General features: G+C 44.7%; 2 protein-coding genes across 2 annotated transcripts; both read left to right on the top strand.

Moving 5' to 3' along the window:
* Positions 1–5,830: 5,830 nt before the first annotated feature.
* Positions 5,831–9,490, top strand: LOC133928774 (probable serine/threonine-protein kinase PBL22). Its single transcript, XM_062375255.1, has 8 exons — positions 5,831–6,345; positions 6,458–6,636; positions 6,740–6,966; positions 7,422–7,548; positions 7,628–7,699; positions 7,771–7,954; positions 8,211–8,343; positions 8,845–9,490. Exons 2-8 carry the CDS (start codon positions 6,480–6,482, stop codon positions 9,091–9,093), a joined length of 1,149 nt encoding a protein of 382 aa, XP_062231239.1. The 5' UTR covers positions 5,831–6,345; positions 6,458–6,479; the 3' UTR covers positions 9,094–9,490.
* A 2,704-nt stretch (positions 9,491–12,194) lies between these two features.
* On the top strand, positions 12,195–14,326 carry LOC133928056 (uncharacterized). Its single transcript, XM_062374343.1, has 2 exons — positions 12,195–12,300; positions 13,848–14,326. Exons 1-2 carry the CDS (start codon positions 12,195–12,197, stop codon positions 14,324–14,326), a joined length of 585 nt encoding a protein of 194 aa, XP_062230327.1.

Raw genomic sequence — 14,326 nt, 5'->3', positions numbered from 1 at the left:
GGCTTCGGGCGGATTACCTATGGAGCCGGGCAGCGACTAAGGGCCGAGGGGGTCGATGACCACCTCTCCCGTATGGCATTCGGCTTCACCTCTGACACGCCGTCGCTAGGCTCCGGGCGGATTACCTCCGGAACCGGGCAGCGGGTAAGGGTCGAGGACCACTTCTCTCGACTAACCTTCGGCTTCGCCTACGACGCGCCATCGCCAGGCTCCGGGTGGATTACCTCCGGAGCCAAGCAGCGGCTAAGGGTCGAGGGGGTCGAGGACCACCTCTCCCGTGTGGCCTTCGACATTGCCTCCAACACGCCGTCTCCAAGCCCCGGGCAAATTACCTTCGAAGCTGGGCAACGGCTAAAAGGGTCGAAGACCACCTCGGGACCTTGTCTCCCAAGGTTCCACATGAGCTTCGCTGGGTCAAAAATCTGGAACAAATTTGGAAGAAGGCCCTACCAGCACCGAGCCCGAGCAGTACACGATAATCAGAAACAATGAGGTCGCCACCGCTTCAACTGGACCTCCTTAGTTACACTACGTATCTACCACCGCCAGATTCCCGAGGCCACCTCACCCTGAAAGGAACAAAACCGGTGATGATCTATGTGAAGGCTCGGCACATCGGTCGTCCAAAAAACTAGCCATCGCCTACGAAGGGAACAAAGAAAAGCGGCTCTTAGGCACAAAGACACACAGACACACGGTCCCCTGCTCAAAGGACCCCTCACACTTCGGCCCAAAAAGAGATACAATCGCCCCCAGGGGTCCACATTATATTATTAAAAAATCATGCATCTGGAGGACGCGTACAAAGAAGCAAACAGTACAAAGGCCGCTGCAGAGGAGGCAAACCCCGAGAGAGCAAACCAGGGGGAGAAATAGCGCAAGGTGGCAAAAGACAACTATGACCCGTAGCAGGGCCATAGTCGAATGATAGAACAAGGATGTCCGTGAAGCACCTCCGAAGGCCACCTTCGCCTCCTATGCATCCCAGCAGGGGCCGCGCATGGAGTAGCGTATACACCTCATCCGCGGCCTGCTGTCACTGAAGCTGATGCAGTAGACGACCCCAAGCTGTCAGAAGATGAGGAAGAAGCCGAAGGAGCCACCGTTGGGTCCTCCTCCCGCTTTTTCTCGACCCTCGCCACCGAAGTCCGCTCCTCCTCATCACTCTCCCTCCGCAGAAGATCCCAGTCGATCCCCGCATCATCGTCAAAAATATCAATGATCTCGACAGGCATGGTCTCCCGAACCGGGGGTTGGGCAGGGGCAACAAGCAGCTATCCGCCCCATAGGGACGAAAGCTGGATGGCCACCAGCACCACCACCGGTGGCCGAAACGGCCCAGCCCCAGTAGAAGTAGTCGAGATCATCGATGTTTCCGAAGAGAATGGGGAGGAAGACGATGCCACATTCAAAGAAAAGTTATGTGTTCGCTCGTGGGGCGGTGGTAGATCCAGCTGGATGACCCCCGCTTTATACTCGGGTCGAGCGGCCACATCCGCCTAGGAAGAGAAGCAGAACCAACTCGACATCGCTCCGTGGCATCCCTCATTAAATCTCTGGAGGCCTGTGGCCATATCGCGGTCGTCCCACCGACACATGGCAACATCCCACTACAGCGCCTCATTTTCTCGCGCGAATGTCCCATCACATTAATGACCTAGACCCCTTTCGACGCCTGCCAGGGGCGTGGGCACAAGACCCCAAATGAACCCACACATTATCCAGTCAGAAACGCGCCAGTGACACATCCCATCCTACCGTCCTCAAATGGGCACACATGGGGATTCCCTGATCCCACACGTGATCCCCACACTGACAAACTCAAATGGCAAGCATACCCATCACCAAAACAGTTCAAAGAATCTAGATCGGCCTCGGCACAGACCCCAGAGCGCATCACCTCCATCAACGCCTCTCTAACCCTGAGTCTCGATACCGTATACTCCAACTCCAACAGGCTCCGGAACGTACCTCCTTTGCTGAACATCTTCGGTCTTCCACTCCGACTTCGACACCGGCTGCACCTCTAACCTCAGCACAACTCCAGGGTGTGCCGCCATCACCAATGCACCGTCAGCATTGAGCTTCACCATCAACGCCCACAGTTCCTGCCAAAAAATTCCTCAGAAACAGGGAATAGCCTTCAGGCATTCTTGTTACAAACCCTGGAGTTGGTTTTCCTCTACATCCTCTCACCCCTCCAAACGTCGAGGCCAGATAATGAGAGGGTACTGTTGGGGGAAAATAGACCAACCTGAGGATAATAGTTGGCGGTCGCTATCAAAGGTCCCTCCAGAGCCTTCGGCCTCCAGACTTGGTAGGAGGTCCCATCCCCGGAGGCTGCAAATCCCTTTGAACCACCTCTCCTGCTCATACATGGCCTTCCGAAGACTCGGAGCTACAACAAGTACCCCCGGAGCCTTTAGCCTCCGAACTCAGCAGGAGGCCTTATCCCTAGGGGTTGCGGACCCCTTTGGGCTGCCTCTCCGGTGCTCATGCAGCCTTCCGAAGCCTAAAGGTGCGATAGGCCTCCGGAGATAATATCGGGGAAGAAAGGACACCCCCTCTCTACCGCTGACCTAACACCAGGTGACGGGTGATAAATGCCGGTACAAGTGGTGCTTATCCTGACACCCCAACATGATGCAAGTCATCCTGACACCCCCGACAAAGCGCCACCAGGCCGTAATTGGCAGCCGGCTCACCCCTTAGGGGGCAAGCACCAACATAGTTACCATGATAGATATTTATCTTCTATGTAAGGTAAAAAGTAGTTGTCTAGGATAAGACCCAGTAATTCAGCCAAGTCCTAGGTATTTGTACATCGTGATAACTTGTACACTAAGCTACGTACTGCCTTATAAATAGGGGGCAGTGGTCACCTGGAAGGAGGAAAAAAGAGGACATGCTCAATACAGCACGGAGGAGCATAATCACAAAGTTTTCCTGTGATACTCCCCTAGCCCAGTCCATATCTTTACGATCAATACATTCATGATGTTCCTTTCTCTCAAACTTCGTCTATAAACTTGAATCTCCTCCTTAGAAGAAACTCTCGCCGTACTTGTTGGGGTAAGACGATCTCTTGCTCCAACACTTAAAAAAAAGGAAACCCTACAATAGGGATTAGATTTTGACAATATGCATGAATTAACAGTCAAATAATAGCTACTCATCCAGTTACCTGAATACACAAGGTACCAATGTCTTTTAGATTCCTCTTTTTTCATAGACTCATGGCTTGCAAGTCAACAAATGCAATAGCTGATGCAGTAGCGCCTATGATTTTTCTTTAAATATATCACTTTTGCTCACCTTAATCTGCGTAAACTGAGATCATGGGTCAATATTTTTGTCCAATTGTGCACATCACTTGCTCTTATAGTGATGCCTATAGTTGTTTCTTGATTTTTCCTTTACAAATGAAATATTTGCTATGTCGTGCTGAAATATGTCACCTCATTTTCGTGTATTGCTGCCTATGCTTTTAGCCTATGATGAGTTGCAGAATTATTTGCTTACAAATACCTATGCTAAAATTGCTTGTTTATGCATGAACCCGTTCAGCAAATATTTGACTCTTGATGATATTTGAATGCAAGGTGCTTCAATAGATAGTTATGTAAACTTGTTGAATGAGGGAATTCATGGTTCAACTTGGGAGGACAATCAAAAGTTTAGCCTCATTTGGGAGCAACCACTCCCAACTGAAGAAGCTACCACCTCCGTGAGACCAAACAACAAGAGATTAAAAAAAATTACCTAGAATGAAGACAATGTATTGGTGTCAGTATGGCAAAATACTAGTTTGGATGCAACAACAGCGAATGAACGAACTCGTGGTTCGTATTGGATGAGGATTTATCGGTACTTTCACGAGAACAAGTACTTCGAGTCTGTGCATAATCAAAATTCTCTCGTGAACCGTTGGGGGTACTATTCAAGAACAAGTTAACAGGTTATGTGGATGTTATGATCAGATTTAGAACATAAGGCAAAGCGGGATGATAGAGAAAGATAAGGTATACATCAATCTCTTTAATTTGCTTGTAACTTCTTATATTCCATGCAAGTTTAATAAGATACATTTCCTTATGCAGATTATTCATGCATGTACTTTTGTACTGGGTGAAAGATAAGGGAGGGAGCGTTTGTATTATTGCATTATTGGAATGTCTTACATCTCCATCCGAAGTGCACTGATAGGTTATCTCCAAAAAAAAAAACATAAGGTGACCTCGTCTGCAAGTCCGGGTACATCATCTCCTTGTACGAACTCTAATCGTTTTCAGGATGTATCAGATGCTCTTACTCCAGAAGATGATCTCTTGAGTAGACCAAGTGGTAAGAAGGTGGAGAAAGAATGATTACAACGAGGTAAAAGTTTTGCCTCTACAAATGATAATAGTGCTGTCATCTTAGCACTGGATAGTGTGTGGACAAAGAAGAGAGAGATATAGGTTGTGAAAGAGGCCAAGAAAGATGAGTGTTATGAACAAGCATTTTTATATAAGAAAAGAGGTTGGCAATAGAACAAGAAAAGTTATAAATCTAGAGAAATAAGAGAGATGAGAAAATTATAAGCATGAATCTTAGTGATATGACAGGACCACAACAACAATACTACATGAACCTGCAAGGTGAGATCATCGCTCGACGATCGGGTTGAGCTGCACTATTGATGTATGAACTATTATGTTATTTTGTTGCACACTTTAATTAATTGTATGAACTTTTATGATGTATGAACTATTTGTTGTAAGAACTTTTTGATGCATGAGCTATTTGTTGTATGAACTTTTATGATGTATGAACTAGTTATTGTATGAAAGAGGTGGTCCATAAGTAAAACACTACACCGTTCTTTAATTAAAACACTACACCGTTACATAATTAAAATAGTACACCTTCCATAATTAAAATAGTATATAATGTAGCCATGGTAAATATATCCGTTGGAAATATAGCAGTTATAAATATAGTTGTTAAAATTATAGTTATTATAAATGTAGCCGTTATAAATATATGTTTAGTTATAATAAATTACTAAAATATAGAAGAGTGAAATATAAAAGTTGAAATATAAATAGTTTATTGAATGCGAAGAGATACGAAAAGAAATTTTTTTTAAGGGTACTCCACTGATCCTCCCAGATTCGACCCCTCTTAATCCTATTTATGTAGTTTTTTCACAACTTAGCTGAACATTCAAGCATTGAGCGATTCAGCACACAACAGCATGGCTGACACAAAGGATCAGCAGTACCTCCAAGAATAACATCAGGATCCCGTAAACACAGTAGCATGGATTCGGTGTACCGGGAAGGAGGAAGAAAGCACCACAAGAACACAACCACACAAGTCCTCCCCGGAGAGCCCTGACGATGGTGGCAAATGTTTGCGTGTGTCCCTACTCCCTAGCGAAAGCGAAAGGAGAGAGATGGTAGAGAGAGAGAGGGCCTGCGGCCTGGCCTCCCTCGGAGCTAGCAGATTCTCTCCCTTTCTTGTACCAGAAAGTAGAGACCATCCTAATCATCAATCGCGCTCTCTCTCCCTCCTCTTTGCCTTTTCTCTTATTGGGCTCTTTTTGTTTCCACCCATCTTGAGAATCGAGATGCTTTATTCTTAGGAATGGCAATGCACTACGCAATCTATGAATGTATTGCAGTAAATGATGTATGTGCATTCGTCTTGAAGAATGTAGTAGAAGATCACTCGCAAAAAAAAAAATGTAGCAGAAGAGAGAAGAAGAACACGGCGAGCACAGCAGAGGGTGGTGAAAGATTCCAATGGAGGCAGGCAAGCTGCTACCTTTCTCTCTCTCCTCTCTCTCTCACTAGGCACAGCCCCACACGGGCGCACCCCACCAACCCGCACGGCCCTACGACGCTCCCACACGCGCACACACGCCCCCCGACACGCGCACACACATGGGGTGATGGATGGGGGGCAGCGCGGCGGAGGGCCATGGCAATGACATGGCGCAAGAGGTCGCTCCCCCCCTTCGACAAAAGGATCCAATTGCCATCCCGTCTGCCAGCCATGCGAGGGAGCCGACGGAGGAAGGGCTGCCCCCTACACCAGCACTCGCACACCACAACCCCCATCGATCCCCTTCTTGTCTGCTGCGCTTCTTCTTCTACTACTTCTTGATTGATCACCATCACCACTCGGCCCACCCTTCTCCAAAGAACGGCCGCTTCTTGCATCGTTTGGTTCTTGGATGATTGGATCTTGGTCCTGTCATACCTGTATAGCTGCATTGCCCAATCGAGGCACCGATTTGGAGAAAGGATTGCTGCTGCATTGATGAATGCCGGAGCTATAGCATTCACTGATTTGGGGGTAGGTCAAGGCCTCAAAGGGTAGATGGGCAGGGATTTTTTATTCGAGATGTTTGGGGTCCCAAGTGCAGCGCTGCTTCTTCTGACAGCAGACCCATTTTTATCTTTTGCAGATTCGATGTCACGGGCACCCGGATGTCATTGCCGATCGCCGTCGTAGCCGGCATTGCCGCCGGTGGCGCCACCTTGCTCGCGGCGGCGGCCGTGGTGTTCGCTCTGTGGTGCGCGGCGCGGCTCAGGGCGTGGCGTAACCGCAACTCCGACACCGGCTCCTCCGATCCTCCAACGCTAGGTGAATTGCGGTTATTGTTTCTTGTGTCGTCCATGGATGCCAGTGCTGTGCCAAACAAAACACTATTCAGTGTTCTCATGCTAATGCAATGTGTCGGTGTCAGTGGAGTGGGGCAAGAGGGGCCGGTTTTCATCCACGCCGCCTGAGGAACATCAGGGCGCGAGGCAATTCTCGTTGGAGGAGCTGGTGCAGGCCACCAAGAACTTCAGTGAGGCGAACGTGGTCGGCGTGGGGAGCTTTGGGTTGGTGTACATGGGGTTGGTTCTTGACGGCACGGTTGTCGCGATCAAGAGGCGTGTGGCGGCACCGAGGCAGGAGTTTGCTGAAGAGGTAAAATGTGGATTCAATTATGCAGTGACATTGTTTTAGATTGGAATTAGGTTTATTGTAAAGTTTACCTACATTGGCCTACAAAGGAAAAATAGTTTACCTTCACTCTGTGATGCTTAAGAGCTGGGTTAAGCACAGCTAGTTTCTGAGCTGCATTTGTCATGTTTGGTCATCTGTGTCAAGTGTTCATAGTTTCTTGTTTGACTTAGAGGTTCTCCATGCATTGCGTTATTCAGATTTGGCACTTAACTGCAATAAATCGTGCCTTATTTATGGGCAGACAGGGAACACTTTTAGCCAATGACTAGTTTGCCATGTTAGGAAGATCTTTCTCTGTCAACAGTAGTTGTTTTCTAGCCCAATAAGTTTCGTCAATTAGACAGGGACAAGTAAATAAATGCATTCGTCGTTGCCTAATAAATTGATTCGGTTCTGGCGTCCCTTGCAAAATGCAGGTTAGGTGGCTTTCAGAGATCCGTCACCGAAACATTGTAACTCTCATTGGTTACTGTCAAGAAGGGGGCCTACAAATGCTGGTGTATGAGTACTTGCCCAATGGCAGCGTCTGTGGTCATCTGTATGGTAATGTTCACTTCTTGTTAGGGAAATGATTGTAGCCTTTCTTGCCTTGCTATCTCTGAAGCCTCACACTATTTTCCAGATACTGGGAAAGGCAACATAACGCGGCTTGAGTTCAAGCAAAGGCTCTCAATAGCCATCGGAGCAGCTAAAGGTAGGAAAACCCTGACATTGCCCTTTTTATGGCTTTAACAATACTTAGTGCCAGTGCGAATGCTGATGCAGGTCTGGATTATCTGCACAGTCTTGTGCCTCCTTTGATCCACACAGACTTCAAGACGAGTAATGTTTTGGTTGATGAGAATTTCATTGCAAAGGTGGTTGATGCTGGACTTGTTAGGTTACTTAGAGGACCTGAGGATGTCGGCCCATCGCATGGGTTTAGTAGCTGTGTCTACCAGGATCCTGAGTAAGTCCCATCACCACTTCTATCTATCTTCAAATTTTATGCCAGACAGCAAGTGTGTAGGCCATTTTGCTGGATTTGACATTTGAGTATTAAATCCTCAAATAACATGCACGGTCAGTTTGCTACTAGTTCTCTATGGAAGCCACGCCTTTAGTAGCATCAGTTTGTATCGTTATTGAGTCTTGCAATTGTGGAATGATTTTGTTTACTCATTCTTAACAATCTTTTGTGACCAATTGTGCATGTCTATCCGTAGGATACACTCGGTGGCGCAGTTTTCTGAAAGCAGCGATGTGTACAGCTTTGGAGTTTTCCTTTTGGAGTTAATTACCGGCAAGGAAGCGGTTCGCTTGATATCTCCAGATTCCAGAGAACCTCTGGCCCACTGGGTAATTTCCACTGACACGTAGCTCTGTAAGTTGGCTAGAAAGGAAGCTATGAACTTCTGCTGTTTGTTTCATAGAATCTCCAGCAAGCCTTCAGTCCCAGTCTCTAATATGTCAAGGGATCATGCAAAGCTCGTACTACATTTTTTGTTTGGAAAAAGAAAATAATTAGGCTATGATTAACTTATCTATGGACGCATTGTAACTGTGGTTGCTTAGTAAATCTAACTGTTAAGGTGAACCACAGATTTCCCAAGCTTGATACAGCCAGAACATAAGAAAAGTACAATTCATTTTAGCAATATCACTTCAATTCATTTTGGGATATTTGTACTTGAACACTGAAATTTCTTCTTGATATTTGATAGTTGATATGGTATTATTCCTACACCAGTTGAGGTATAAACTTTCCAACAATTTCAGAAATAGGTTGCAGTTTCTTGTAGTGAAGAATATTTCGTTTACTAACTTCCCACTGACAGACTTTTTCTTGTATATCGAAAGATGGAAGCACATTTCAGTTCAGATGAACTGATTGACCCAAGGTTAGGCGGCAGCTTCACTTCAGAAAGTATGAAAGAGCTTGTTGGCCTCACATTCCAGTGCCTGAACCCGTCGTCGAGAAGGCGACCAAAGATGAGGCTGGTCGTGACCGAACTGGACCGGATTCTGGAGACGGAGATGTCCATGACAACGATCATGGGTGATGGAACTGCCATCATCACACTGGGGAGCCAATTGTTCACGTCGTGAGGCGTCGAAGATCGATTTCATGTCTGCTATTTGATGACATGATGATTGCGTGTGGAGTCTAACAGCTGTTGTTTCTGCGAAGTTGTACAGGCTCTGGATTGTTGTGAAATGCCATGTATGGTTCTTTTTTAAGCTTATCATGGTTGGTATAGTTTGGTAGTAGAGGTGAGAAGAAATAGAGCTGTATGTATCTCTCCTTTTCTAATTCTTCTTTTCATCGTTTGGGAGAAGAATGTATGTAATTTTTAGAATGTTCACTGCCCTTCAATGTATTTGCAGATTGTTCATTGTCCTTCAGTGTTTTAATCTCTGAAGGGACAAATTTAGAGTTATTGTGCTAAGTTGATATTGCTCATGGCTATCTATATATCTATCTGACTACCTGGGTAGAAAACAAGTCATAGGGTTGAAGCCACCACAATAAAAAAAACCGGAGAACCTGGAGAAGATCCAGGTGTCATTGTATTAAGAAGAGAGAACGCACAACCATAATCCTTAGCTTTAAATTTGGAAACTCTTTAGGAAAAAATATAGAAAATAACTGATTAATCAAATGAACAAAGGTGAGGAATCTACATCGCTTATTTTTGTTGACTATGATTATAATGTTGTTGATTTTTATTTTATGATTGAAATTAGGCCAGGAAATGGATAATCCTTGGCTTCAATCGACACGCAATGCAACGGCTATTTTATCACCATGTGATTGTGTCTTGGGCCTGTGACGGGCCTATGTATAGGCGTAGACGCTTGTAGTGGGAGCCCAAAAAGGGGGGGGGGGGGGGGAATACACCGGGACTATAATATCAGATTGGTGTTAGATCAGAGAACTTGTATGTACGGATCCTACATGTACTGATGCTATTCAGTTGGTGTGTTCCTCTCGGCGTCGGTAGCTGGATTTCGGCAGGACGTGCTGTGCAATTGGCGTTAATGACTGTTCTATTCAGATTGTAAATTTGTAGCATTTGAGTTTCTGTTAGAATTGGCGTTTGTCGTAACTCCCAAATACAACTTTGTAATTGGCTGCAGTGAAGTTTAAGGTCTCGTTCGGTACAACTCCCAGGGGCTGATTCTAGATCCAATCCTGAGAAGCTCTACCAAACACATAGGTATAGCAATCGGTATGATAGGTAGTGTTCACCTATATTCATATCTGTTAATTATCCACCTGTAGGTATACCTATAAACGCCTGCTAGTGAAGAACGGCCCTTCAAACCCGTCACCCACAACTACTCGTCACCCGTAGGTATATCTATTTACCCGCTTGTCTTATCACAACATATATATCAAACATTGTTATAAGTTTCATGCATCATTCGTTCATTCTATATCAGAATAGTGTAATATTTTCAATAAAACATATAAATAATTTCAGCAAGACATATAAATAAATGATTTCAGCAAAACATATCCTGAACTTTAATATGTTCATCTACTCCCAAGCACAATACAATTCTCACTCGAACGAACATTTGAACGGACGAGCACTTCGTAGGTTCAAATGAACATGTGAACACTGAACAATGACATCATCAGAGAACTATACGAGTATATAGGTTTTGTGAATATAAGTACTGTCAGAAGCTCGGCAACCGAGCTGTGGCGGTAACCGAAAAACCATAGTAACCGTGACAACCACTCGAATTTTCAAAAAAAATTGGACAAAATTCGTTTGATAAAATTTAAAATTTAGGAAAAAATCGTGAAATTGACCTCTCGGTAACTGGTCGAATTGGATCGGTTACCGAGCGATTTTCTCGATTTATCGAGCAGTTTTCTTGAATTTTTCGTATTCTCGGTAATCACTCGGTTTTGTCGGTAACCGTTCGGTTTTCTCGATTTATCGAGCGGTTTTCTCTATTTTCAGTGAAGTTCAACAAAAACCCAAAAATTATCTCAACCTTGTAAAATCAATAACTAATTCATCTTAGATTCAAATCAAGTGAAACAAATTTTGTTGGTTTCCTTATAACATAATATACATGATAAAAATATTTATACTCATAAAAAAGTTCAAAATTTTCTTTGAGAAAATGTATTTATTAAACCAAGTTAAATGCATAGTTTACTCTTTGCTAATTCAAAAATCATGAAACTAATTTTGTTAGTCTTCTTACATGATCCTATCTCTTTTAAAAATACATGAACTTATGAATTAGTTATTGTAACATGCAGGATTGTGTAAATGTGTTGCGACTAGATTAATTCATAACTAACCCATCACACCTCAAAAATTAGTGAAACCACTTTTATTAGTTTATTTATACTATTATTTACGTAGGAAAAATAATAGTAGACATGAAAAAGTTAATTACAATGCTATTTCTTAACATATTCACTTTATTCTTGTGAACTTTGTAAAAATCATAGAGAAATTAATAAAACTCTAAATAAAGTGAAATCAATTTTAAAGATCCTTTTAAGATACGTTCTACACAAAAAAAAATATGTGTTTGCATGTTAAGCTTTTCCTTAATATAAGTTAATAACTGAGCCGCACGCTTCAACTTTTTTCATTTTTTTTCAAACTTCCTCTCTGTAGAATATGATGCAAACGATATTATTTTTGAAATTGTTTTTCACAGAAGATATTAGAATTGTGTCTAGTTGTTTTAGGATTTTTTAAAAATTGTTTTGATTTTTTGATTTTTTTGATTTTTTTTAATTCAAATTCGGTTACCGTTCGGTTTCTGAAACCGAGCCGGACCGAGATGGCCGGCTATCGCGCATTTTAGTCAGTTACTAACAAATTTTTGAACCCTGTGTCAGATAGTATTTTTATCCATAAACATACATATAAATATCAAATAATACACATATTCTATCCTATTAAAATATTTAACCATGGGTAAACAGGATAAATTACCATCCTAGTCACACATTCACACGGAAGTGATTCTCCATTTGTACTAGGAGAATCCTCACACTATTGTATTTGCCATTCATGTTGGTAGGTATTTGGAATGTGTATGAAGGCAGCGAAGTATGGGCTCCGGTGGATCCTCGACGAGTTGGCCATGTCCACTCGGATCCGTTGCATGGACTACATCCAACTGGATCGGGTTCTAAGTTTTGGTCACTCGCGACTGATGGTGACATGGTCTCGGTGAGGGATTGGGAGTCTGATGATGAAGAAGGCCCGTTCAGCGGCAGCATGCAGTCCTCGTCTTCTGGCAGTTTCTTGCGGACGGCAGTCAGAGCAGGTTTCACTGTGGAGTAGGGATGAAAACGGACGGGAACGGTCGAAAAAACTCTCTAACCGTTTTCACTTTCATATTTTCTCTACCGGACGAAAAAGAAAATGGGATAGGCGGGAACGGGAAAAAAAACGGTCGGACATAATTGGAAGGTCGAAAACGAACCAATCCGATCGGAAAAATACCGGTATCGGTCGGGATTCGAAAACACAAAATGGAAACACCGACCTACGAAACCATCAAGACATGTCAACATGTATAAGTTTAATATTATCTTCAGATAACATTGAATTAATAAGTTTAATGAACCAATCCAATCAGCAAGTCGCATTAAAGTAAAAAAAAATGTCATATGCTTTTTCGATTCACATGACATATCATTTTTTTATCAATATTTCACTCAAACAATACAAGATACGAAGATACAACAATATAAGCTTTAGGACCGAGTAGTAGCTCGGTTGGTTCGCTCTCAGTGGCAGATTGACAGGGACGACCAGTCGTGGGTTCGATCCCTAGGATCGACCCACGAGCCTCATCGGGGGTTTTTCCTTAGTAGTTAGGGGTATGCACACACGTGCCCGTTTAGCGAGAATATATCTGTAACGTGTATGCTTAGGACATGCACGTGTGTGCGCGCGTTAGGCGTGAGTGTGATGTAAGTGGGTTATGTACGTCATGTTTTGTTCCCCTCTAAAAAAGAACCACATAAACCTTAACTCGATACTCGAGCATATAATAAACATAAGTGATAAGTCTCAATCAAAAATATAAGTGAACGTAGGGGTGACAACGGACGGAAATGGTCAGAAAAACCCCCTACCGTTTTCACTTTCACATTTTCTCAGTCGGACGAAAACGAAAACGGGATAGACGGGAACGGAAAAAAACGAAAACGAACTGAAAAAAACAGGATACGGTACCGGGACGGAACGGGATTTTCCCGTTCCGTTTTCATCCCTACTGTGGAGTGTGACGTCGCCGATTCCTCTGTTCGAGCCAAAGTGAACACGGTTGTCACTCCTCCGGCAGCTGATCCTAGGGTCTCCGTGGCTCATAAAATCATCGACGTCGTGGCCAAATACAGACCAAGGAAGGAGAAATCGTGGCGAGGGCCTCTTCCACCAGCAAGGTTTTCACCGCCCAAAACGTTGGGCGATGTGATAGTGTCGGATCGTCGGGGCCACCGCAGTTCGTTGATTCCGTTTCATTGCATGTCGGTGTCTCCAGAGGCACGGCCGGCTCGCCGGAGATCCAGAATTCAAGAGCAGAAGGTTGATGATGACGTTCAAATTTCAAATGACAGCGATAGTGGTGCTAATGGTGCGGTTTCGGTTCCCATTATTTCGGTAATCAATAGGGTGGGCGTAGTACCCTCTGTAGCTATTCCAGGTGGCCCTGCCTGCAGTTCCGGGTGTTACCATCGCTTGGAAAATTTCTTGCACTTGGGTTTCCGATCCAGCGGCGGCGCACGGCTTTAATCCTCCGCTTGCCGACCCTAAGCTGGTTGATCGCCCTACATACGCTGAGGTTGTTCATCGAAACATGGACAGATCTGCAGCGGGGGAATCAAGTTGTTGGTGGTGGCGAAAACAGGGGAGGACGATCCGGTGGTGATCATGGTGGCCATGGTGGACACAGGGGTGGAGGCCACGGTGGCTATGCCGGGGATCGGTTCAACGACTACGACCATGGCAGTTATGGTTCTAGTTACAATGGGGGAGCCTATGGTGGAGATGAAGCTTTTGGCTATGGTGGCAGGGATGGATATGGCGGTGGCATCCCAAGCTTCTACAGCGGCAACCATGGCTTCAACCGGGCTCTAGCTTCGGGCCTGGTGTTGACGCGGGTCACCATGGCTTTCATCACGGTGGTGAGCAACGAGGTTTCTTCCCACGACGTGGTGCGAGTGGTCGCTTTCCGGGATGAGGTCGTGGTCCAAACCATGTCACCGTTCCTCCGATGTTTCTGGGAGCAGGTGCTCCTCAGCCTCCAGCAGGGGCACCAAATGCTGTCAAACTACCGGCTCTGA

The sequence above is a fragment of the Phragmites australis genome, chromosome 9 (genome assembly GCF_958298935.1).
Source record: "Phragmites australis chromosome 9, lpPhrAust1.1, whole genome shotgun sequence".
Taxonomy (NCBI): Eukaryota; Viridiplantae; Streptophyta; class Magnoliopsida; order Poales; family Poaceae; genus Phragmites; species Phragmites australis.
The sequence above is the reverse complement of the archived record's forward strand: the minus strand, read 5'-3'. Positions and strand labels throughout refer to the sequence as shown.